This window comes from Aristolochia californica, unplaced genomic scaffold (genome assembly GCF_029961685.1).
Source record: "Aristolochia californica isolate CCGP_79_NKW_82.1479 unplaced genomic scaffold, dmAriCali1.0.hap1 SCAF_8, whole genome shotgun sequence".
Lineage (NCBI taxonomy): Eukaryota > Viridiplantae > Streptophyta > Magnoliopsida > Piperales > Aristolochiaceae > Aristolochia > Aristolochia californica.
In genome coordinates this window covers 40,222,785-40,249,243 of record NW_027182279.1, presented here as the reverse complement: position 1 = coordinate 40,249,243, position 26,459 = coordinate 40,222,785, and the positions used below count along the sequence as shown (strand labels likewise).

The 26,459-nt window shown below is 37.0% G+C and overlaps 4 protein-coding genes across 4 annotated transcripts; all 4 read right to left on the bottom strand.

The window, feature by feature from the left end:
• Positions 1-103: 103 nt before the first annotated feature.
• Positions 104-13,177, bottom strand: LOC137939090 (K(+) efflux antiporter 2, chloroplastic-like). Its single transcript, XM_068784280.1, has 22 exons — positions 13,058-13,177; positions 10,865-12,492; positions 9,787-9,955; positions 9,343-9,433; positions 6,430-6,566; positions 6,270-6,329; positions 6,037-6,156; positions 4,870-4,938; positions 4,473-4,538; positions 4,142-4,231; positions 3,894-3,998; positions 3,689-3,817; positions 3,379-3,588; positions 2,660-2,809; positions 2,191-2,244; positions 2,035-2,093; positions 1,518-1,584; positions 1,265-1,441; positions 1,050-1,106; positions 766-840; positions 477-665; positions 104-339 (listed from the first exon to the last, which is right to left on the bottom strand). Exons 2-21 carry the CDS (start codon positions 12,430-12,432, stop codon positions 543-545), a joined length of 3,576 nt encoding a protein of 1,191 aa, XP_068640381.1. The 5' UTR covers positions 12,433-12,492; positions 13,058-13,177; the 3' UTR covers positions 104-339; positions 477-542.
• On the bottom strand, positions 13,037-16,094 carry LOC137938549 (probable polygalacturonase At3g15720). Its single transcript, XM_068783499.1, has 10 exons — positions 16,083-16,094; positions 15,879-15,995; positions 15,618-15,752; positions 15,123-15,281; positions 14,974-15,006; positions 14,663-14,870; positions 14,488-14,569; positions 14,281-14,377; positions 14,094-14,198; positions 13,037-13,198 (listed from the first exon to the last, which is right to left on the bottom strand). The coding sequence occupies exons 1-10, from the start codon at positions 16,092-16,094 to the stop codon at positions 13,037-13,039; spliced, it is 1,110 nt and encodes a 369-aa protein (XP_068639600.1).
• Positions 16,095-17,624: 1,530 nt separating this feature from the next.
• Positions 17,625-20,452, bottom strand: LOC137938548 (probable polygalacturonase At3g15720). The gene is made up of 10 exons (XM_068783498.1): positions 20,395-20,452; positions 20,133-20,240; positions 19,836-19,973; positions 19,560-19,721; positions 19,190-19,219; positions 18,677-18,884; positions 18,488-18,569; positions 18,242-18,338; positions 18,044-18,148; positions 17,625-17,934 (listed from the first exon to the last, which is right to left on the bottom strand). The coding sequence occupies exons 1-10, from the start codon at positions 20,410-20,412 to the stop codon at positions 17,704-17,706; spliced, it is 1,179 nt and encodes a 392-aa protein (XP_068639599.1). The 5' UTR covers positions 20,413-20,452; the 3' UTR covers positions 17,625-17,703.
• A 2,391-nt stretch (positions 20,453-22,843) lies between these two features.
• LOC137938547 (probable polygalacturonase At3g15720) lies at positions 22,844-25,471 on the bottom strand. Its single transcript, XM_068783497.1, has 10 exons — positions 25,454-25,471; positions 25,038-25,154; positions 24,742-24,876; positions 24,262-24,420; positions 24,113-24,145; positions 23,805-24,012; positions 23,630-23,711; positions 23,360-23,456; positions 23,173-23,277; positions 22,844-23,125 (listed from the first exon to the last, which is right to left on the bottom strand). Exons 1-10 carry the CDS (start codon positions 25,469-25,471, stop codon positions 22,844-22,846), a joined length of 1,236 nt encoding a protein of 411 aa, XP_068639598.1.
• Positions 25,472-26,459: the final 988 nt, after the last annotated feature.

Genomic DNA, 26,459 nt, shown 5'->3' with positions numbered 1-26,459 from the left:
TACTTAGTATAGTCATTATAGTTAATATATATATATTATTAAAAAAAACTGAATACATATTTTAAACTATTTTTGTACCATAATAATTGATAATTCCGAAGAGACTCACCTGATCCAACTTTTAGATTTTAACTCTTGTAAAATAAGCGAGTCCGCCCTAACTCAGACGAGTACTAATCCAACTCACCTGATTCAACTTTTAGATTCTCTATTCTCGGTTAGAAAACCAAGATAAAAACAGTCATGCTAACTTATCTGTCCTGACGAGAAGAAAATCATAAATGCCAAAGGGGAGGCCATGCCACCAATGCTTTTCTTCAGAAATCGATTTAAAGCTACCTGTAGAAAAAACCATGAATAAGAGATCGAGTAGAAGCTCAAAAATAGGGTTTATCAAAAAAGACAAAAACAAGTAGGATTTATTCATTTTCTATAATTCTGTACAATTGCACAATTGCATCAATGAAACGAACTACCTGCTGTACAGATATTGTTCACGTCAATGTCATTTACAAATAGTCTTATTTCATCCTGTATTTGGGTTATATCGCGAGTGTTCCTTCAACTACTTGGTTTTCATCAGGATCGGAAATTTGCGGCTTGTTCTGCTTGCTCATGACCCTTGAAAAGCCATATCCAAGCGAGCTTCCACTCGCTTCACATAGCTACAAACAAGATTGGGATTTTATTAGTTGGCAAACAAAGGGTTTGAGGAAAATTTTGTTAACACAAGGGAGAATGATGTCGACTTGTGTATCCGCATACCTCGGAAAGCTCAGAGAGATGGCGTGATCTGAACTCGTTGATTGCTGCTGCAATTTCTGAGGTTGGCAACTTAGCCTGCATGAGAAGCAACCGTTTGTAGTTTAAAACAAACGAAAGAAGGCTGACCAACTAAAACTGCAAGGAAGAGCTTATTCCTTTTAATAGCAGCCTTTCTATTGTAGAAAAGATCAGAATTTTTTTTCAAATGCTATTACTGCATGCCGTTTTTTTCTTACAGGCATGGAGCAGAGCAATAAAAACTAATGGAGAAATCCCATAGGTACCTGTGTAAGAACAGCAGCTGCGAGCTGTAGACTGGGCTCCAGAGTTTCTGGGACCACCTAAAACGCATAAAAGGTAATACATCAGCCATGATACGAACTTCTCTACATTTAAGATCAGTGAATTAGACTACTGAAGTGAACAAATAGATCAGAAAGTTCTTGGTCAAAATCATATATTTGAGTTTCATTCTTAAAAAGGGATCTTTAGGCAATACCGCTGTGGCCCCAGCCTTCTCCAAGTTGATGCCACTGTCCACATCATGGGCCCGAACAAATGTCTTCACATTAGGAAAATATTTGCTCAAAGCCCAAACAGTCCGGTAACTTGCACCTGGGGTGTCTAAAGTTATTGCAGCAGCACAAGCCCTCTCAGCACCAATTTTGTGGAGGATCTAACAATAAGTTTTCAAAGAAAGAAGTATCAGAGAATATACAAAGAACAAGTAGCTATAGGACTAGCCTGATTACCTCTCGGCTCCCTGCATCACCAAAATATACAGGAAGGTCAAGTGCACGTCCAACTGCCACTCGATCACTGCAAGTTCAAGTCATTTGACCTCATCAGATATTATTAATGAGCGTGTGATCTTGAAGATGAAAGTAGAAATAGAATTGCTTTGCATAGCATCTGGTTTGTACAAGGCAGGACATACCAAATAAGTCAAATGAAAAATGGTACAAGTTTCAAAACTCATAGGAGAACCCTGGTCACAAATTTTACAAATGAGAATGAACAATGCAAATTTTGGCCTAAACTCAGTGACCATTAATAAGAGAAAAACATCTGATTGTCATGATTTAAAGCATATTTCTGGATGTCGAGAAAATACATGTCAGCTGATCTTCGCAATATAGGCATATACTCTTAACTTCACACATTTTTACTGAAATAAGGTAGCTAAAGCAAACAGGCATCGTATCATATCAAGAAGTAGGTTCACTTTACGGATTAACATCCACAATACTCTTAATGAAAGGATGTTACCTCCTGACATCCAAAGCAACAAAAGGAATCAGTCGCTCCGAAAGAAGCTGTGCAATGATCTAAAGCAAGTAAAGTAGAATACGGTTATACTTCACATCAATAAATGTCTACAGAAACATGAGAAATATGTGATCTTAAAAAGGGATCATGTCAAACCTGGCCAGCTCTTCCAAATCCACATATAATAATATGGTCCTGGAGATCATCTGTCTGAAGACACAAATACATGCAAAAGCATCAGAGATCAAATGGGAATAATGATTGCATTGTTCCTGTGTAATGCAGTGTTATCACCGAGGGCCATAATAGTAACAAATCATTCAGAAATATAGCAAAGCATGCATGTAGAACATCAGCAAGAGAATAATAAATAATAATATTTGAAAAGCAACTAAATCATGCAGAACCTTTTTATTGCTTCATGACTGCAAGCACATATGATACACAGACATTTAGAATATTTGAGATGCAGCAGCATTTAATTTAAAATGGATAGCATATCCAAAAACATCTTTACAATTTGCTTCAATGAAGGCAACAAAGAGTTCAATAAACAACACAAAAAATGAGATTTTGTCAGAATGGTCTCCATACAGTAGTTTCATGCAAGACACGGTAGTTTTACCTCACTTTCAACAGGCAATAAACTTCGCACATCATGCTGCTCAAACCGAGATGCAATCAATTGACCGCCAGCCGCTAACCATGGTGTGAGTGCCATCGAGATCCCGACGACCAAAAACAACAAAGAAGAGAGTTGAGGAGACATTATACCCTGCACAATATTTCTCACATTAAATACAATGATCAAAAGTATCAGATAGTTTGAGCAACAGAATATACGTTCTTGGAGGGTCAAGGTTCAATTAATACAGAAGATGGTGAAGGTGATGACAGACCCCCTTCTAAAAATAATAGGTAAAAAGTTTAAAGGGATAAGTAATTTATTTTCCAACATATACTTTGTCCAATGCGTTTAAAAGGAAAACAATGTCTATTCAATAAATAGATATGAGAAACAGAAAAATATTTTGATGGCTACACACAAAGGTCTCAAGCTGTATATGACTATGAAATTGAAATGACACTTGGAGAGGAAGGAGTAAGTAGTGTTTATCGGGAGTCATTGTTTAAAGTTTTTTTAGACTAGGTCCTTTAATAACCCAGGCAAGGGATTATAACTGCCATAGCCACAAAGACTACTCTGTATGTCCATTTATTTGAACATGTCTAGTGACAAATATAAATTTCCAATAACATGAGAGAGATACAAAACTTAATATACAGATTTTCATAAGCATGACAAAGCACTAAAGTTTGTGACAGTTCAGAACAAGGCTAAACCTGATTCACTGCCTCCCCAAATGCTACGAATGCAAATTCTCCACCAGGAGCAAGAAGAAGGCCAACTCTTATTGCAGCTATGCTTGAAACACCAAATATTTTGCCTACTAAAGCAACCAATATAGTCTTTCCAGCTATTAGCAAGCTCAAAGTTCCCAAAACGACTGGAAAGTTCGAAAAGAGGAGTTTTGGATCGATAGACATTCCAACCTGTGATCCATCACAGAAAGCAAAGAAAATTATAACATTATATTTTGTTCAGAAAAAGGCATGAGCACTTATAGTAGAAATTATGAGATGAAATACATACAGTCATGAAAAATAGACCCAAGAGGAGGCCGCGATATGGAGCAATATCTGATTCAACTTGTAGAGAAAACTCAGTCTCTGCCAGAAGCAAACCAGCCAAAAATGCTCCTAGTGCCATAGACAAACCAGCCTGTTCAGCAATAACAGACATGGGGTTAACTTTGGAAACAAAACACAGCTGCATTTGAAAAGATGGGTCTACATACTCTAGCTGTAAGTAGACTAGTGCCCAAGATAACGAGGAGTGTATTGGCTGAAAATATCTCTGCATTTTGGTTCTCTGCAATTTGCTTATAGATCGGTCGAAGAAGCTGCAAGATGAGTGAAAGAGATTGCTAAAAGCATTATTAAGAAAATTGTCCATGAACCACATCATACAAGCATACAAGCACATACGAGATCCATTATTATGTAAATAAAGAAAAGTGTGAGGATATGAACAACTAATTTATACCAAGCGGCCCCCGGCAATTATGGCAGTGATTGCGACTATAGCTTTTACAGCAGCCAATCCAAGAGCTTCTGCTATTGCTTGAAAACCAACCTGAAACACATTTATCATATCATTGCCCATCAAAGTAATATCTTAAGGACCCAACATAATTTAAGCTGCCACTAATAGTTCTGTTCCTTTGGTCCTTCATCTTAGATTTTAGCAATTTTGCTACAAAATCTGTTTTTATACAATTCAAAGCAATGAAATTGAAGTCATATATACTTCAACATCAGAAGTTCATGACGCAGTGAGTATAGAAACAGAGCAATGAATTAGGTGAGATGGTTACCCCTCCTTTTGAGGAATTTGGAGAAATAAGAGGTATCAGTATCAGCAAAACCACCACAGCCAAGTCCTAAAAAATGGAAAGATTGAACTGTCAAACAATGTTCAGCAAGGAACAATGTCAAGAATATAACACAAAACAAGTTGCATGCCTGAGCGCAACAAATTTTATCCTTGCTTGAGATAACAAAATCTTAATTCAGAGAGCACATTGAAGTTTATGTGCATAAGACCACGTAAATCAAATTATCCTCAGCTGCTCTATTTGGACAGCAATACCAAGTCAAAAAGATAGAACTTGTGGAATAGATGCCTGAGTGTCATGTTTGTAAAACAACCAAAAGAGAAGTCTTACTAGAAGTTTAGGGTAATTGCTCACATCAAGTCACATTTAGACATACCTGGAAAAGTAAAACAGAAAAAGTAGCACGCCCATGGCGTGATGTGCTCTCTCCACGTTCTTGTAACACCTGCAGGTGTAGAACCAAAATGCATAAACTAACTACAAAATTTCCTTTCTACATTAAAAATAAATTAACCATAGCCCCTTATTTGTTTTGAACTGGCAAGTTGCTTTGCATTAATTAATAAGGAACGGAAATGGAGAGGATGAGAAACCCAGAGCCTCACAATACATGAGGGAGTTTGTTGCCCACAGCAACAGGACCCTGCAATTGCTAAGTAATTGGAAATATAATTTGCAAAGGGGAGCACATGCTGCCAAGAGATGACGCAAAGAATGCATAACTCAATTTCATCATAAATGTACCAAAATCTCCAAGGTGGGACAGACTGCTTGGACATCCAGGAAATAACTACTACAAACGCATTAACTACCAATTTAAAGTTATATGAATGTAGTTCCAGCAGACATTTATGGAAAACAAAATATATCCATGGCAGAGTTCAGATCAAAGTAAGTTTGATAACTTTAAAGCATAGATGCTCTAACAAGAGATTACAGAATGAGAAGACAGGAAAAGGAATGTAAGGGCAGTCAAACCGAGAGCCTTACAACCAGGAATGGGTTTTCTCCAAATACATAAACAAGTCCAGCAATGTGCCAGTTCAGGTCAAATACAGGTTCCAATTGGTAAACATGTACAAGAGTTTCTCATAAAAAATAATTTATTAAAGTGAAACCATAACTGGAAAACTTAAGTTCAGGTCGGCAAGTAGTACTGAATACAACAGGTTTGACTGGTAAACTGGTGGGGTAGTAACACTTGTATATGTGCGGTAGGTTAGCTACAAGGTAGGCAATGGAAGATCCAACTTCAATCAATTTGGAAAAGACATATGTCAAGTTATGCGGTAACAAGGCTTGTCCATGTTTTACTCAATTTTAATGGGAAAAAAATGATGCATTGAATCATAGAGGATAAAATATGCATTTTGAAAGACTTCCATCAGATGACATACTACATGCTCATTTCATCAATAATATGGTCGTCAACCTTTGCCTCAACACAACTGTGAAGCTCAACAACACGAAGTTACATATATGGCAGTAGAGAATAAAGAAACGAAGGAGAAACTCAAGAAAACAGGATCTGAAATCTTATGACCTGTAGGACAACTGCAGTGGACGATAATGCAAGGCCATTCCCAATAACAATTGCCGCAGGGCCAGCAAGCCCCGAAACATAATGAGCAACCACGCCAATCATTACAGCAGTTAACAGAACCTGATTTGTTTGGTTAAGCATGAAAAAGTCAGAAATCATGAAGCATATCAGCCCAAGAAAACAGAACTCTAGAATCCATACATATATGGAAGCCTGCAGCTTCACCACCAGACCTGAGCAGTGCCTAATCCGAAAACATATTTCTTCATGGAGCTTAACCTTTCCACTGAGAGCTGCAAAGTATTATCTCAGATTTTAATGTATTTTTCACATAAAAAGAAAAAGAAATGAATGCATATTATTGAAATGAACTCCTGACACGTAGGAATCTACCTCGAGGCCAATATTGAATAGCAAGAAAACTACTCCAAATTCAGCAATGGCCTTTGTACCATGAACATGACGGATGATTGAAAGACCATAAGGTCCTATCAAGATCCCCGCAGCTAAGTAGCCAAGCACAGGACTACCTAAGAAGATGACAAATATACAAGTGTCATTAGAAAGAAATAAGTATTGGAGGGTAATAAGCTAGTTGAGACATGACTAAAAACCGTCAGCACATACACCTAATAAAGTCGTGAAATTTCTGTTAGTGTGGCATGTATAGGGTATTGTGTTTAGATCCCAAAATTCGATAAGATACACCCAATACGCACCATGTGCTGAGCTGTACCAGGCCTGCATCACCATTCGGCTGTAACAGCTAAACTGAAATATGACATTATTGCCTGATACACACCCCACATGAGCGATAGGGTCACCCCTGGTTTCTGTTGCCTTATTTTCAGACAACACCCATTTGCTTCATTACATGAAATGCTAGAAGAAACAATGAAAAAGGAGAAACAGAAAATAGTAAATTTTAAAATGCTTTCATGAAGACATAAAGAACTGAGACAAGTCAACTCATATTAGGTGTACAAGGATCAGAAGCACATAAAATAACTTCAATTTTTTCACATCATTGAAGGCAACATAGAGGGAGTTGTTTCAAACACATTTTCTCATGTTTTTCATTTTCCTTTTCCTCTTTTTCAGCTTATGATTTGATCAAAGAAGCCTCCTCAACTATTGCTCATCTTAGGGTGCATAAGATCTTGCAGTACCAAAATTTAAAATTCCAAGCACAAAAGGGATGAAGATAGCTACTTCAGTCAAGTATCTATAAAACAGGCAATTGTAGAGAAAAAATACAAAGATTGTTCACCACATAAAAAGAAGAAAGAAAAAACACCACCAACAACAATAACAACTACTGATACAATGTGTAAATGCCACTTTCAATCCATCTCAAGCATATGAAGGGAGTCCCCCGAACCCAAGTAAAAATATAACAGTAAACACAACAAAAATAACAACCAAGATGAGTTATGGTTCATGAGGATGGTATTATCCTTCATTTTCTCCCTAGGTGCGTCAAATTGGATTGCAATGTGTCAAATATCTGACTGACTTAAGGAGTTTTGAACAAATTCTGGGTTCCATACTAAGTGAAACTTGGAGATCTTTTGCTAATTGCAGTTTGAGCCATGTTGAGCATCTCTCATCCTGGATTCCTTCTCTGGCTCCCTGGAGCTAATTTCAATGAAACCTTTAAAAGGAATCTGGATCTTTTTTTTTTTTTTTTAATTGGTGTGATTCTCAGCGTTGCTAGTTAAGGTGGGCATCTGTGATCCAGAAGGTAGTTTCTTGATCTCCTTTTCCAGCTTGTTGGCCATAATTGATTCTACAAAGGTGGAGCTGAAAGACTTAAGACTGGTCATACCAAAGGTCACTCCCAGGTGACAAATCTTGGGCAATCACCAAGCCACCCTCAGGGACTCCAGCATTACCTATTGTTATGAAATTGTTTATTGGATGGGGCTTCTGTAGATACCTTGTGGTTGGAATCTGTCGATCCTCTAGTTTAGTTTTTTTCTACATTTTTTTTCCCCTCCTCTCTTTTTATAGAAGACCATTCTTTCTTTTGTATTTCTTCTTTCCTTTCTCAGTAATATTCAGCCACTGTTATTATTAAATGATATATGGCCACCATTGAAACAAATATGATTGGCCATTTTCACCGCTGCTATTGTTTCAGGCAGGTCATTTTCCAGAGTACAACTCTTCCCACAAATGGAAACCATGGTCCATGTTGCGGGTCCCAACCTGCCAAATCCAATGTTAGTGGACTTGGATTCAGATCCAATGAATGTCGGAACAGGCTTCGACTTTTGTATGATAAGTAGATTTGGATCTTTGAGCAATGGTTCCTTGGAGATTTGGAATCTCTGCTCCACACCATCCATGTAAGTAATGGAACTTCATAATATTTAGCTGAAGTTCAAGCTGTTCTTCACAGAGAAAGGTAGTCTCACCAGGACTTCAAATCATCCCAGTAGAATGCATCCATGGTGTGTTGGGGAATACTTGCATCCAATCTATCTAGCTCCAGAAGAAACTTAATTGGAAAGGATCTGAACCAGATCTACCTCTGACCAATATAAAAGAACTGAATCCAGATCCAACTGTAAATCAGACCAAGCAAATTTCAGATTCATGTGGGTTGTAAGTGGACTTTAGAATCACGAGTATGATATAGGTTTGGCAGGTCAGACAGCCACACCCAGAAAAGCTACACCCAGGCAAGTAAAAGAACAAGGTAATCAGACAAGCTGAGAATGCAGTCCACATCTACATCAGATTTAATCAATTTGTATAGACCAACTCAGCATCTTATTCTATCAAACTCAGTAGCAATGAACTCCTAACTCCCAATACAAGTTGTCTTTATGGTTGTGTCAGCTCGAAACCACTAAATCCCCTCAAGTGTTTCATGTTTACTTTCTATTATTTTGATATATGTTTTTTTCTATTTTTTGTGCTTGTCTTCTGACTAAGTAGAAAACAAACAAGTGTTGAAAGAGTGATGTTTAGCTACTATCGCACATGTAAGGAATGAATTCTGCATGATTTTACAGATTCTCAGTAATTCTAGGCACCAGTAGATTCTTGTTAAAATGTCTTGCAACATTAACAAAAAGAGCATAATACCATGAGTTCCACAAATAGTCAGAGAGGAAACTCATAAACTCATGTGCATAAAGTCACAACAGGAAACAGATTAGGCTGTGACTCATAGAACTAGTGATTAATTGATTATATGACACGTCTGTCAATAAGAAAAATAATAGCATGTCAATAAACTGAAAGTAGAATAGGCAAGGAAAGGGGCTAAGATTGGCTGAAATTAGACTAGCTTACCTCCAGGAATCTTTTGAAATGTAGGCACAAAAACAACACTTGCTAGAAGTAACCACAGCATGTCAAACAATGAAGCCTCCTCCTCATTTACCTAGCAAACAAAGAGAGAGCTATATAAAAACACTTTTTTCAACCAGTTCACCTTGAGAAGTACAAAATATAATGCATTTAGTCCCAGGAACATAGGCAGCACCAAAACAACCACATGGGCACAAATCAGTCTGGTCAAAGATAACAGCCTTCTAGAAAATTCTAGGTACGCTTTGGACTTCTATCATGGAACTAAACTATCAAGTCAAACTCATTAAGCCTAATTTGATCTATCTTGGAGAAGCCCTAGTCAATAAAGCTACTAAGGCTCATTAACAATGTTAGATGCCAACCATACACCTAATATAACACTAGGCTGGTCTGGCACACATAAGCAGAAGCTGGGTACTATACCTCTTGATGAGGTAACATCTCAATCAATTTCTTTAATCTCTTTGGAATCCTTTGAATCTCCCTCGCCAGAGGCTTTGCAGTTGATGTTACTTCTTCCATACCAGTGGTGATGATGTCTGACTGTTGAACAAATTGAGATCTCCTTTCAAATCGGTTGAGGAATGCGGCACTGCGACAAACAAGGCCTTTTAGTCTTGCAATTCATAACGAGATTTTCTTTTGTGAATGGAGATTACCATCGAAATAAAATTACGGAAGGATTACTGGTTTATATATAAGCCTTTAGATCTATCTTCCTGAAGAGAAGTGGAGCAATTACCTACACAAGCTCATTCTTTAGTACATGGCTCTACGCCTTCTTCTCCAGAATTTTTTTTTTTTTTTTATCAGAGCCATCAGCTGGAAAGTGCCAGAAATTTCTGTTGGACAGCTCTTGCCTATGATTCTAGTGCATGTTTACAACTACTTAAACATAATTTTTTAGGTTAATTCATATGAAGGAAATTAAATAACTCTCATAGCAGCCATAGAACCCATCATAGCATCGAGAATTGAATTTTTTACACAAAACAAGAGTGACAGGGGCATTTGCAATTCCATTACAAGGCAAAAAACAAACTAATAGATAAGTTTACATTACAAGGCAAATAAAAAAACTAATAGAGAAGTTTACATTACAAGGCAAAAAAAATAAAAAAGTATAATAGAGAAGTTTACCAAACTTCTTTTATTATTTGGGTGACATACCAAATAAATTGAATATCTAAAGAGATGTAACCACTATATGATACTCTACAAGATTATGATAACATTGTTGCTTTGGAAGAAATACAAAGCCAAACGTTGTTGCTGCTTACACACATATGCCATTTATAAAACATACAATTTGATGATGCATCTGATGCCATTTCCTCTTGAACAACAGCAAGTAACAATAAATTAAAATATATTCAAAACAAAATTTTATAGGTCCAATTATGTTAAGTAAACCAATAATAATGAAGGTGACTTCCCAAAAAAAACAAAAAAATAAAAAATAAATGGACAAAGCAGATAGAAAGGCTGTCAAGATTCATACCCCAGCCATAATAGAAGCACCCCAACAACAAGCTTGGGAGCTTGCTTCTTGAAAGTTGCAAAAAGCCCGTGGAAAATGGAAGCTGGAGTGAACTCCTCCTCATCCGCATCAAATGAAAAGAATGAAGCAGAAAAGAAGCGAGATGATTTCTTTAAAAGAGCTTTAGGAGAAATGACTGCAGAACTCTCTTTAACAAACTCTTTTTGCAGATCTTGCTTTTTCATTGGGGATTTGGCCTTTGACTTATCCCCTTCAATTTCACTTTCTTTGTAAGATTCCATACTCAACTTTCCATTTTCTTGATCTTGTAATTCCTCTGGAAGTTTTAATTCTTCAGCAGTTGACACTTTCACTTCAGAAGCAGGTACTGTTGAAGGTTCATCAACTAAAGAAGTATCCCCTACCGTGATCACTTCATCTCTTCCCACATAAACCTCAGAGGAAACATCTTGATGCGCCTCGTCCTCAATAGAAGACTCTTCAGGAGACACAATTGTATCAGCACTGGGGAGGGCCTTCTCTGCCCTCTGCAAAGCAATCTCAGCATCATTCGCTCGTTGTGTAGCCTCAATTTCGAATGCCACTGCCTGTTCTGCTAAAAGCATTACATTTGACACATCTTCCTCCGCTTTCAGTGCATTTAACTGTACCTTCTCCGCAAACCCACTCAATCTGTCCACTTCTATCTGCAGCTCCAGTTTTCTGCTTTGTAATTTCCTCAACTCTGCTTCACAATTTACTAAATTTGCTGTACATTCCCTGAACTCATCCTGAGCAAACAAAAGGGCCCTCTCCTCCTGTAGAACATCAGGTTCCTCCGGTCCTGGAGAATATCTCAACTCCTTGGCAGAGTCTAAAGCCTTGGCTGCTAACTGCAGCCTGGCCTCTGCCATTGACAGAGCCATAGTGGCTTTCTGCACAGCTTCTTTTGCAGCAGCCTCTTCACTAATGATCAGCTGGATGGAGGAAACGGCAGAAGTCACATCATTCCAAGCACTTTCTGCTTCATCTTTTAGTGCTATTGCTGATTCAGATATCTTCTGAGCTTTTTCCTCGAACATGGAACTATTCAGTCGAGCCACGTCTAGGTCTCTGATAGCTTTCTGAAAAACTTCCCTTAATTCCTCCAAACTAGGTGTCTCAGACTCTTCCTTTTCTGATTTATTTGGCTCTGAGCCTTCTGGTGCATTAGTTTTACTTTCCTCTTCAGAATCAACAGATTCAAAGTTACGGCCATTGCCATCAACATATCCTAAAGAGTCATTTGATTGACACTGGACCCAAGTTAAATTGGCAGCCAAAGATCTTTTTGATGATGAAAATAAAATATACTTATTGGCATCCCCACCACAAGATGTGCATAAATTATACCCACTTCCAACTGATAAAACATTCGCTTTCTTCTTTGTCAAAGAAGTATTATGCTTAACCCTTGAATCCCGAAGAAAATAAGAAACCCGTCTATGTCTGAGCTTCGAACTTAAACAGAGAGCAGCTGATGCTCCTGTACTTGAACTTGTACCAGGACTGTAAGCATTCATTTGCTGGAAATTGCACCGAAGATCCATCTCTCTCACTCTTCCAAAGAAACTATGGAAATTCCATCACTAGCAAAACTTCTGAAGATTCTGTGAATCAGGATATGTTTCTCAATCAGAAATCACCACTAAAAAGAAAGTAAAACATACTGATAGAACCAAGCTCCTCCAATGCGCCTTCCCCCTCCCCAAGCACACACAAAGTTCCTTAAAGTTAACAAAATTAATTTACAGTTTTATTTCGAAAAAAGAAAAAACAGAATCTAAACAATTATCTCGCTATAAACATTCATATAACTCGCATAATCAAAGATACTTAAACAACGAAGAAAAACATATTTCCAACGAGAAAAAAACGAAGTAACACCAGATAAAACCTCACTCCATAAACATCATTCATTAGCATACAAATGCTTCCTTCCTCCAACATTAAGTACAAACACAAGCAAAAAATCTTGCATCAGAGGTTTTATTCAAGCATTGTATTAAACAACACAAGAAACACACACAAGTATAGTCGAGAAACCAAAGTAATAAATCGGAACAAAGGAATCTAACAGCAGACACAACAAAAAGTCGCCTCAGCCAGCTCACTGCATCAGCAGTAACTGTTTCAAACATTACAAGAACAATCCTAATCAGAGTTTGCACTAACCATACTGGAGAGTGGAGAAACTTCAACTCCAGCTGCAGAAATCCGCGCGCAACCGCAGAGATTTCGAGAAATGAGAAGAAACAATCGGAGGTCAGTGGACGCCCCCAACACCGGCCGTGGTTTTTCTGTCTCGTGTCTGTCCTAGATGGACATGGCAAGAGAATAAAAATTATAAAACACACAAAATTATTTTTTTTATTTAAAAAAAAATCACACCATTCGGACGCAAGAAATGGATCGAGTTTTGGGACTGAGATTAACGAAAATACCCTCGTGACTAGCGTGCGCAGGCCATTAGGTTCTCATCGGGTGTTCCACTTCCTTAACTTAAAGCCCAATATCAGCTTGTTACAATGTGTCACATAATATTTTCTAAGAAAACCCATATGTTCACACTTGAACCATGGACCATGGTTTCTTTAGCAGCTTGTTACAATGTGTCACACAATATTTTCTAAGAAAACCCATGATTTTACAAGGAATTGGCTTAATGCCCTAAAAATCCAATACAAATAGGCTGATATCAATTGTAATATACTCATAGAGTGAAGCCGATTTGAATAGAATCTAATAAAAATTTGGTACAAGAATTGGGATCTGCTTTTCCGACTCTAAAGCAAGTTACCCTTAAATTTCAGCCGTATTACTCAGTTCTCTCCTGACGTCGTTAATGGAACACCAGAGTCTAATCTAATACTAAAAAATGGTTTATCTTTATCCCAGGCATGGAACTTGGGGATAACAGTTCTGGCATCGAGGTCCATGGATGTTGAGGCAATAAGAGTATTCATGCTTATGGGGAACAATTGATCCAAGTTTCACATCATTCAGACGAATATCTTCGCATGGAACAGTCCGACTACAAGCTAGTTTGATAGCTAAATCTCCATTCGTTGTCCCTTGGATGTTGCTGAATTCCACATTGCTTATTACAACTGCAGAGGTCTTCAATCCAGTTTTGGAAGGAAGAACAAATCAACCCAAGTCATGCAAAATCTTTGAAGAAGATTTAGAAGCGGAGAGATTGAGCTCTTACTTGGTTTCTTCGACTGAAGTAGTATTGATCGATGATGATGGGATTTGATACTGAATGCATTTGAATGTCCTTGAAATGTATATCTCTTACATATCCAGAACCTCCCTGCAAGATACAGGAATGTGAGTCCAACAACTACTAATGAACCTTTTCAAAAGGCAAGGAAGCATTGGGTTGTTTTTCTTACTTGTTTAGTCTTGATCCTCACTCCATTCTGTGTGTTTGACAAATTACAGTGCTCCACAAACACCTTCTCCACTGTTCCAGTGTATATGCTCCCAATACTACATAGACCAACTAAGGTTATTCTTGAATTTCTTTCACATGCTCTTATGCAGCACCATGAGTTGCCTCTATGAGAAATGTAGGTAGAGTTGTTAAAACAAGAACTAACCTTATTCCATGACCTGGGTTACATGTGATGTGGCTAACATTAACGTTGCTGGTTCCAGGAAGAAAAGAGATGCAGTCATCCCCTGTTGTATGCCACCATTAACATGAGCTTGAAGACTACAAATCAAACAAGAATATCACGTGAAAAATAAAGAGTTGTAAAGGCCAAAACCAACCTGATGCAATGTTCAAATTTGTGATTTTGATGAAACTTGAGCGGGCTATGTTTATGCCATCAGTATTTGGGGACTTCTCTGGGGCTGATATGCTAATGCCGGAGAAGGAGACTTGGTTGCATCCATCCACAGTGATATGGTTTCTTGGGCTGTTGATCAACCTCACATTGTAGACATTGAGCTTGTTGCAGCCCTCAAAGGACAACAACTTTGGCCCCAATAACAACAAAAACGATTACAAGACTAATGAGGGCATTTTAAACAAGGAAAAAGTTGTAGCAAGATTATAATTTTCAGTTTAGAAGACTTACAGTTGGTCTCTCATAACCAATATACTGGCAACCCTGGAGAATAGGAACCGAGAAAAAAAACTTGTGAGCAAAATTCAAAATTGAATATAGAAATTAAACTCATTACTTGTTGATGTTTTAACACCTTGGTTGGAATCAAGAATTCCCACCTCTGGTTTTACAAAACATTCTTTAGGCCACCAAGAATAACCTTGACCATCCAAATGCCCTGATCCAATAATAGTGAGTGAATCGACTGAATAAAATGTAATCCAAGATTTGACATTTGAGATGCGACCACGAGGAGGGGCAACAAGATTCCCTTGAAGCTGCATTCAAATAATAAACATAAAACTCATAGGCAAAAGAAAAGGAAGTTTTGTGTCGATGATGAGAGTGTCAGAGTTAGGTGATTCCGTCCACCAGTGATGGGTTAGGTACTTAACTTTATACTCTTTAATAGGCGGGCCTTTTTTAGAGTATTCGGTAGGCGTTTGACAGAGAGAAGCCAAACCTCACAATTATGGTGTAATGCCAACAAAGTGATAATTTCACAAGGCTTAGGTTACCAACCTCTGACCATAATTTTTGAAGGAATATGAATTATGAACATAGCACTAACTTTTTTTTTTTAACATCGTAGTAGCATTGGTAGAATCATTTACCATAAAAAAAATGCGCGAAGCTTTGCATTTTCCGGTGAATGTATAGGAGTTCACAAGAAATGTCTTGCCTCTTGGAATGAGTAGTGTAGAATAGCGTCCAACACCACATGCAGCTGCCCATGCCTTCTTGAATGCCTAATTAAGAAACACAAAAAGAAGATTCATTTTGACGAAAAACTCGAGAGAATTGTCACTGTTTGTGGATTTAAGATGGTTTAGGAATAAACAAATTTGTTTAAGATGTGTTTAAAAGAAGTATACTTCAGTGTCATCCCTTTTAGCATCCCCAATTGCTCCAAAGTTGAGAACATTGAACACATTATGGTAACTGAATCCGAATGGAGCTATGCTCAACATTACAAGAACAACGAAAATCACCTACATCATACAAAAAAAAAATTAGCTTTCAAGATGTCTACGTAGTTAAAGTGGAGAAAGAAGAAAATGAAGAATGAAACTTCTTACCATTGCACCCATTTGCATTGCTATGAACGATTCCACACTCTAGGAGAGTTTTTTCTGCGTGGGTGTCTTTCAAGTGCATCACAAAAACCAGTTTTATAGCAAACACAAAATCAATCAGGACTCTAAACAGCTCATGGGAGTATCATCACCAGCAAACAATATACTCACGTAATATATATTTAGCAAGAATTGAAAGTTAAAATATTCAACTGTGCAGCAAACGGAACTAATTTTATTCTATTTTAGTTAAAACAGCTCATTAGTTTCCATCAATCCATGGCTTGTGTTTCTCCATTCGGCCTGTAATTAAGATCTTTGGAGTTTTAAGATTAGTTTGTAGCTTCCCTTCTTCCTTCTTCGTCCCATTTGGAAGAACCATGAAAAGAAACCTTCATCCCTGGCATGTAACTTGGGGAGAGAAGTCGGAAGATCTGGGTCCATGAACACTGAGGCAATAAGAGGATAATGGGTTTATCTGGAATGATCGATACGAGGTTAACTCTACTGAGACGAATATCTCTGCATGGAACAGTCTCACTGCAAACCAATTTGATAGCCAAATCCCCTGATCATCATCGTCCCCATAAATTTCTCAAATTCCACATTGCTTATAGCAAGTGCAGAAGCCTTCAATCCGTAAGGGAACGTGCACTTGTTCTTTCTTTCCATTTTGAACTTTCAAACGGAAGGAGAATCTCATATTGAGTCGATCAGGATCTCCATAGAAGATATCCCTCTGAGTTGTCCAGACCCTCCCTGCAGGAACTAGGAACGGCATTCATGGTAAGAACAGCAAGTATAATATTAACCAGCCTTTGAGAAAAATAGAAGCTTTGATCAGTTCAATACTACACAGAGAAGTGAGTTTATTCTTGAATTCTTTACAAGTGTTTATGTAAGAGATTTAAATGTTTACAACATCCATTCAGAGAACTGTTTGTGGAAATGCCTCTGAGGGAAATGGAGCTTTTGTGACTATTTGCTTTATGGAGTGCAGGCCTTGCTTGAAACTAATAGATTTCCATGCATGCAAGCTGTTGAGGTTGGGTTTTGAATGACCACATAAATAACCAATTTTTTAACTTATTTGTATAAATATCTAATTTTGATCTGTCAACTTGACATGTGTATAGTCAAATATGACACGTAAACTTTGACCAATTACGTGAGTGTCATGTCATTATACCACATTAGTACCCGAAGAGTCTTAGGCCATATCAAGTGACACATCATAGGCAAGCCATGTTATCCTTTATGTAGGATGATACCACCCTATTCCCAACCAATGAGGGTGAAATGTAAACCCATCCCCAGAGTTTTCGAGTCAGGTCAGGTTAGGTTCCTATAAGAGCAATGGGCAATTGAATACCTTTTATTTGCTCCATATTTACCTGCAAAAAGGGTGTCCAAAGGAGACCAAGAATAACAACTTAAGAGATGTTGGATTAAGATTCAGAACTAGCCTAGCCTTGTACATAAAAAGCTTGAGCCTATGGACATTAATGGGCTTAATCCTGATCAAGCTGGTGATCGATTGTCATCTATCAATTTTGAATAGAAAGAGTCTACCCCCCTCGAGCTTCTTTTTCTTCTTCTTAAGGAGCATCAAGAAAACAAATCTTCATCCGAGGCAAGGAACAGGAGGAGCGCAATCATCGCATTGAGGCCCATGGACACTGAGGCAATAAGAGGATAGTGGCTTATGTGGAGTTGCCGATGCCAGGTTGATTTCACTGAGACGAATATCTCTGCACGGAACAGTCTCACTGCAAGCCAACTTGATAGCTAAATCCCCTGCTCCCGTCCCCCGAAACTTCTTAAATTGCACTCCGCTTATTGCTACTGCAGAGGTCTTCAATCCATTTTTGCATTAATCAGCCCGAGTCAGGAACATCATGGGAATGTGAGCTTGTTTATCTTTTCTTTTATAATCTTTAAATGTGATGAGAATAAGCTCTTACTTTATTTACAGTGCTGAAATAATACTGATCAATAGCGATGGGAAAGTATACTGATTCCATGCGAATGTGTCTGAAAGATATAGATTTCACGTGTCCAGACCCACCCTACAGTAAACAGGATGCCACTCATGTTAAGAAGAGTATGTACAAAGCAACCCATCTCTCAGAACAATGGAAGCATTCAGTTTCGTTTCCTACTTGTTTAGTCTTGATCCTCGCTCCAAATAGTGTGTTTTTGAAATGACAATTAGTCACCCGCACATCCTCCACTTCTCCTGCATCCATGCTCCCAATACTACACAGAGAATTAGGTTTATTCTTGAATTATGTTACATGTGTTTATGTTTTTTAGTAGCACAATAAGAGATTTTATGTGTTTATAATATCCGTGAAGAGAACAGTTCGTGGAAATGCCTCTGTAAGAAATGTAGGTGAGGAAGTTACCTTATTCCATGACCTGGGCCACACGTGATGTGGCTGACAAGAATTTTGTTGGACCCAGGAAGAAAACTGATGCAGTCATCCCCTGTTGCATGATCCCCTTATCATTAGCTTGAAAATTGCAAACAAAATAAGAATGTCACTGATAGCGAAAAAGAAACTAGATGGTGGCAGTTGTTAGAGCCAAACTACCTGATTCGATGAATGAATTCGTGATTACGACATTACTTGAGGAGCCAATGTTTATGCCATCAGTGTTGGGGGAATTGCCTGGGGATGATATGCTGATGCCAGAGAAGTTAACCTGGTTGCATCCATCCACGGTGACATGGTTCCTTGCACTATTAATCAACCTCACTCCACTAACTTGAAGCTTGTTGCAGCTCTCAAAGGACATTAACTTTGAAACAAAGAAAGAAAGTCAGAGTGCTTTCAGCTAATGAAGGAAAGAGTCTAACTTCTGCTAGAGTATCCAGTTACTCTCAGCCTTATGCTGTTAAACATTGAGGTATTTAGGTTATGCCTTTGATATAGTTAAGAAATCAAGTAATGCTTACTCTGATGGAAGTTACAAAGTTATTGTTAAGTGAGTTGACATTTATATTTTAGGGCACTTTTGTTTTTCATTGTACATGACTAGTTTGTTGTCTGTAGTCTCCTTTGCATTTATGTAATTGGAAAGAAAACTCTGCTTAGAACACTTACAGTTGGACGGCTTATCACATTACTGCAGGGCTGGAGCATGGGAACAAAGAAAACAAAAGAACCTTGTGAGCAACTAAGAAGTTAAAATCACATTTATACAACTGCATGAATACCTTGGAGACATAAAAGACCAAGCTGGTTATTAGTTTGTGTTTTGACATGTTGATACAATTTAGGTATACTAGATATCAGATTAGAGTCTCAAGCCAGACTTGAGACGTGACAAGGATACCCTCTCAGCCTTGGCGACGTGATAGTCATGCTGTCATGAGAGAAGACCTTGTCTTTCCACAACTAGTTTGTGAGTCTAGTCTAGTATCTAGTTTTCCTTAGCGTTCCATTTACTTTACCGGAAACACAAGGTACTTGCCTGAAGAGGCCTTTCTAGGCATTCCCTTGGCCACCAAGAAGAACCTTGACCATCCATCTGCCCAGAACCAGTGATTGTGAGTGAATCCACCACAAAGAATGTAATCCATGAACCCATGCGAATAAATCTGTCACGAGCATGGGCAACTAGATTCCCATAAAGCTGCATCCATGTTAAATGAATAAGAATTAAGAGTATGCAAACTAGTGATCTTCAGATTACACCCAAGTTTGAGTTTTTTCTGAGGCATTATGATTGCTTGGCAGAGCCATTTACCTTGAAGTAAATGCTTGAAGCATTGCACTTGCCAGTGAACATAATAGTGTTCAAAAGAAATGTCCTTCCTCCTGGAATGATTAGGGTAGAAGAGGCACCAGGAGCCCCACATGTAGCTGCCCACGCCTTCTTAAATGCCTGATGATAAATACACAGAAGAAAGATGCTCATTAATAAGAAATCATGGATGCCTCCATGCAACCAAGTGATTTTCAAGTAGAAAAGCATCTTCTATCGCTTTTAAACAAGTTTTCTAGTCTAAAAAACTTGTTTTAGTTGTGATTAGGAGAAATATACTTCAGTGTCATCTGTTCTTCCATCTCCCACTGCCCCAAAGTTGACAACATTGAATTTGCCAAAAACAGACGGCGATACGCATAAGACTACAAGAATCGCAAAAACCTCCTGCATTGTAGCAACAAACAAAGACAGAAAACAGATAGAGAAACAAATTAGTACCTAGTATTCAAAAAAATCTTAATCTATGTTATCTTTTGTGATAAAACTAGAAAGTGGTAGCCCAGGACAAACTGAAGAGAGAAAGAAATTGACTTCTTACCACAGCACCCATTTTCATGCCAATGAACTGCCCCTTCTCTTTGTATCACAAATCTTAGGTGGATATGTTCCATAAAGCACCAATTAAGCCAAATTTATAGCAAAACTAAACTTCTGGTTAGCAGACAGTTGATGAAGATAACCTTTCCAGCAAATGAAACACCCAGAATTGAATTATCTGGATCAGGTTGAGTGAAAAGTAAAAAACCACTTCTGCAGCAAATGACAGTAAGACTGATGGGGATGACTCTTCCAGCAAATAGTAAACCCATGTGGTGCAGGAATCTAAGGGCCAGGTTGCTAAGGTTCAGACATGTTTGAGCTAACCGTTTGTAACAACAGTGATAAATGCCATGGTTTCTTGTTTGTTATGAATGCAAAGATAGGATAAGATATGTTCAGAAACTGTTGGGAAGGTTAGTCCTAATTGAGCACAGAACAGGCCAAAGAACCTTTAACAATGTAGGACCCACTTAAAAATCTAGTTTAAGATGTTATTACAACCCTATAATCTAGAATTAATTAATAAAATCTAATGCTACAGGTATGTAAAACATCTTAGTTATATTATAAGCGTATTTAAGCAGGGAGAAAGGAGGCTGGACATTGGTTGCACCTGACTTTTTTCTATCTATCAGTATATCAATTTTATTACTCAATATTTATAAAAAAGTTCAAATAATATCATCATAAATGTATAGGATAATAAATAAATAAAAAATAATAAAAAATCAATTTTTAAGTAATTCAATTAAATTTTGATGCTAAAAATGAAAATTGGGTGCACCTAAGCATAAAATATTTAGTAGGGATTCTTAGGGGTTATATGAATTTATGCAATATTTCAAGATTATTTAACTAAATAATCATTTTAAGTAATTAATGATGTATTTAATTTAAAGAGCTTTCTAAAATTTTGACTAAAATACCGTAGTCTCAAATTGCAACCCTAGATACTTGGATAGGTTTTGGAAAGGTGGGTTCCAATTGTATCATTAGAAAGACCAAAATACCGTTACAATTATTGTCAACCCACTTGAAAATTTAGTTTAAGATGGCAATTATGACACAAATACGCGGTTTGATTTCGGTTATCTAAGTTGAGTGAACCCTAGATGAGTTACGTAAGTGTTATTCTTTGAATTTACAATGGAATCTGATAATAGGGGTATGTAAGTATTTTTATTATAGGTATTAATATGGATGCTTAGGGACATACATCTATCTATGCAACATTTCAAGAGTATTTAAGTAATTAACCTATTTTTATGCAATTGACTGTATATTTAATTTTAAGAATTTTTTTTGCATAAGAAAGATGTGTTTTTAGAAAGAAAAGGGTAGGACTACAATTTTGTATTCTTATAAAATGATGGGTTCATTTTTTAAGGTGCCTTCTAATATTAGGTTATAGATTCATAAATTTTCAAGATATTAGATCATTAATATTCATATTTGAACTAAGTTTGTAATTGCTAAAATGTAAATTAGGTAAAATTAAGAATAATTAAAAAAAATGATTTCTTAACAATAAAATGACTCATTGAAATTCTCATATTAATTTTAGGTTTTACTAAACCAAGAGCTTTTTTTATTAGTGACTAAAGCAAATGTTTGGACAAGAGATTGACTAGTTTGGAGGAAGTGTTTGTTTTTTATTTTATTATTTATTTAGTATTATTATTATGTTATGATTTAATATGCTTTGTTATAAATGAAATGCTTCACTACCATGTTCATATTGAGGCATGGTTTTATTGTAAAAGCCTTTTCATTCTCTTAGATGCTAGTTATTGACCAAAATACTACTGAAAAGGTAACAAATTGAGGACATTAATGATTGATAAGTATTCAAATTCAAGTTTACTTTTCTTCCAAAGACAATCGACAAGCTATCATGGATGACTTTTTTTTTCTTCTCTTGAAATTAGTTTGAAAATTAGCTTAAACCGATGACGTGGATGGCGAGTAAGCTTCCTTGGCAAGTGATGTGGATCATGATGAATTGGCGGAATTTGTATGTCTCAATCGTTTTAGAATACCAAAAAAATTATTAGGAATAAAATTTTTTACAGTTAGGTTGGATATATTTTGTATAATGAATGATATATATGATTTTTAAAATTTAGAATATGGTTCAGATGCTATATTTTCAAATATAACCCTATTGGATGTCGTATTTTCAAATTTGACCAAATATAAATACACCTAGAATCTAATAAATGATTTTGTCCTAATTACCATTAATTTACCTCAATAGGAAATTAAAATTTATAAACTACTAAGATAAAAATAATATAATATGGTGGGTGAGACACTTTTCTAGTGGCCACCTATTTTTGCATGAAGGGGGACAATGCTTCCCTTTAGGCTTTGTTATAAACCAATTTTCCAACCTGGTTCGTAACTCTAGTCAAATCTATTACTAGCAACACCATGAAAAGAAATCATCATCCCAGGCATGGAACTTGGGGAGAGCAGTTGGGGCATCGAGGTCCATGGATGCTGAGGCAATAAGAGTATACATGCTTATGGGGAACAACTGATCTGAGTTTCACGTCATTCAAACGAATATCTTTGCATGGAACAGTCTGACTACAGGCTAGTTTGATAGCTAAATCTCCTTGCGTTGTCCCTCGGATGCTGCTGAATTCCACATTGCTTATTTCAACTGCAGAGGTCTTCAATCCAGTTTTGGAAGGAAAAACAAATGGACCCAAGTCATGCAAAATCTTCAAAATGATGGAGAACTTTAGAAGCAGAGAGATTGAGCTCTTACAAGGTTTATTGGGCTGAAATAGTATTGATCGATGATGATGGGATTTGAAACTGAATACATTTGAATGTCATTGAAATGTATATCCCTTACATATCCAGAACCTCCCTGAAACATATAGGAATATGAGTCCAACAATTATTAATAAACCTTTTGAAAAGTCATGGAAGTAATGGGTTGTCTTTCCTACTTGTTTAGTCTTGATCCTCACTCCATTCTGTGTGTTTGACAAAGTACAGTGCTCCACAAACACCTTCTCCACTTTTCCAATGTATATGCTCCCAATACTACACAGAACAACTAAGGTTATTCTTGAATTTCTTTCACATGTTCATGTTTCTATGTAGTATAAAAATGATGCTCTTATGCATATATAAAGCTTTGTTTATGTGTTTATGCAGCACAAACATGAGTTGCCTCTATGAGAAATGTTGGTAGAGTTGTTAAAACAAGAACTAACCTTATTCCATGACCTGGGTTACAAGTGATGTGGCTCACATTAACGTTGTTGGTTCCAGGAAGAAAAGAGAGGCAGTCATCACCTGGAGTATGACACCATCAACATGAGCTTGAAGACTACAAACCAAACAAGAATATCACAGGCAAAATGAAGAGTTGTAAGGGCCAAAATCAACCTGATGCAATGTTCACATTTGTGATTTTGATGAAACCTGAATTGCCGATGTTTATACCGTCAGTGTTTGGGGATTTCTCTGGGGCTGATATGCTGATGCCAGAGAAGGAGACTTGGTTGCATCCATCCACAGTGATATGGTTTCTTGGGCTGTTGATCAACCTCACATTATTGACATTGAGCATGTTGCAACCCTCAAAGGACAACAACTTTGGCCCCAATAACAACAAAAACGATTAGAAGAGTAATTTGATGTTATAAATTAGGGGTATTTTTATCATTTTGCAGATTTCAGTTTAGAAGACTTACAGTTGGTCTCTCATAACCAATATACTGGCAACCCTGGAGAATGGGAACCGAGAAAAAAAACTTGTGAGCAAAATTCAAAATTGAACATAGAAATTAAACTCATTATTTGTTGATGTTTTAACACCTTGGTTGGAATCAAGAATTCCCACCTCTGGTTTTACAAAACATTCTTTAGGCCACCAAGAATAACCTTGACCATCCAAATGCCCTGATCCGGTAATAGTGAGTGAATCGACTGAATAAAATGTAATCCAAGATTTGACATTCGAGATGCGGCCACGAGGAGGGGCAACAAGATTCCCTTGAAGCTGCATTCAAATAATAAACATAAAACTCATAGGCAAAAGAAAAGGAAGTTTTGTGTTGATGATGAGAGTGTAAGAGTTAGGTGGTTCCGTCCACCAGTGATAGGTTAGGTACTTGGCTTTACGTTCTCTAACAGGTCGGTCTTTTCGGGAGTATTGGCTAGGCGTTTGACAGAGAGAAGCCAAACCTCACAATTATGATGTAATGCCAACCAAGTGATAATTTCCCAAGGTTTAGTTTACAAACCTCTGACCATGAAATTCGAACGAATATGAATTAACATTTTTTTTTAACATCGTGGTAGCATAGGTAGAATCATTTACCATAAAAAAAATGCGTGAAGCTTTGCATTTTCCGGTGAATGTATAGGAGTTCACAAGAAATGTCTTGCCTCTTGGAATGAGTAGTGTAGAATAGCGTCTAACACTACATGCAGCTGCCCATGCCTTCTTGAACGCCTGATTTAAGAAACATGAAAAGAAGATTCATTTTCAAAGAAAACTCGAGAGAATTGTCACTCTTTGTGGATGGATGTGTACAAGTGATTTTCAACTAGAATTTTTTTAAGATGGTTTAGGAATAAACAAATTTGTTTAAGATGTGTTTAGAAGAAGTATACTTCAGTGTCATCCCTTTTGCCATCCCCAACTGCTCCAAAGTTGAGAACATTGAACACGTTATGGTAGCTGAATCCGAATGGAGCTATGCTTAAGATTACAAGAACAGCAAAAATCTCCTACATCATACAAAAAAGAAGAAGAAATGGATTACGAACATGTACACATAATTTTGTAGCTATCAATGAAGATAAAACTTAATAAATGACAAAGCAAAATTTGCAGCCTCTGTGAGAGAGATAGAGATAGATAGAGACAGAGAGAGAGAGAGAGAGAGAGTCAATGAAGATAAAACTTAATAAATGACAAAGCAAAATTTGCAGCCTCTGAGAGAGAGAGAGAGAGAGAGAGAGAGAGAGAGAGAGAGAGAGAGAGAGAGAATGTGTATAGGGAAAAAACAATGAAGAATGTTTCTTACCTGAGCACCCATCTGCATGGCTAGAGAGAGAGAGAGAGAGAAAGAGAGAGAGATTGTGTATAGGCAAAAAAAACAATGAAGAATGTTTCTTACCAGAGCACTGCATGGCTATATATTGCTCCTCCACACTCCTTATCTATCAGAAACAGAGCTGTAAGCATCACATTTGACAGCAAAATAGGACTCATCAACAGCCTATGGGAATTACCTCTTTAGCTATATTTGCATGAATCAAAAGTTAAAGATTCAGTTTTATAGCAAGTGAAAGTAAATAGCAGCTCTCCAACGTCCAATGTACAGTTCATGAGCTTCCAAACAATTCAGGTAGATGAGTTTTCCAACAACTCATCAAGAGCTCTTGTTTCTCCATTTGACCTGCGAAAGGATGCAGGTATTAAAGAGACAGCTTCCAAATACTGGACTTGCTTAATCTAATCCTTTGCAGCAATAACTGAGAAATGTTATGGTTTAATATTCTTTGTTATAAATGCAATTCTTCACTACCATGTTCATATTGAGGGATGGATTCATTGTATAAGCCTTTTCATTCTCTTAAATACTAGTTATTGACCAAAATACTAGGAGATTAATACATGATAAGTATTCAAATTCGAGTTTACTTTTCTTCCAAAGACACTCAACAAGCTAGCATGCATGAGTTTTTTTTTCTTTTTTTTTCTTGAAATTAGTTCGAAAACTTGCTTAAACTGACGTGGAAGGCGAGTAAGCTTACTTGGCAAGTGAGGTGGACCATGATGACTTGGCAGAATTTGTATTTGTCTCAATGGTTTAGAATACCGAAAATTTTATTAGGAATAATATGTAAAGTTAGATATATTTCGTATAATGAATGGTATATATGATTTTAAAATTTTAGAATATGGTTCGGATGGTATATTTTCAAATACGATTCTATTGGATGTCATATTTTCAAATTTGACAATATACAGGTACACTTAGAATCTAATATTGTAGGCTTATATTTCTAAATTTTAATATCTTATTC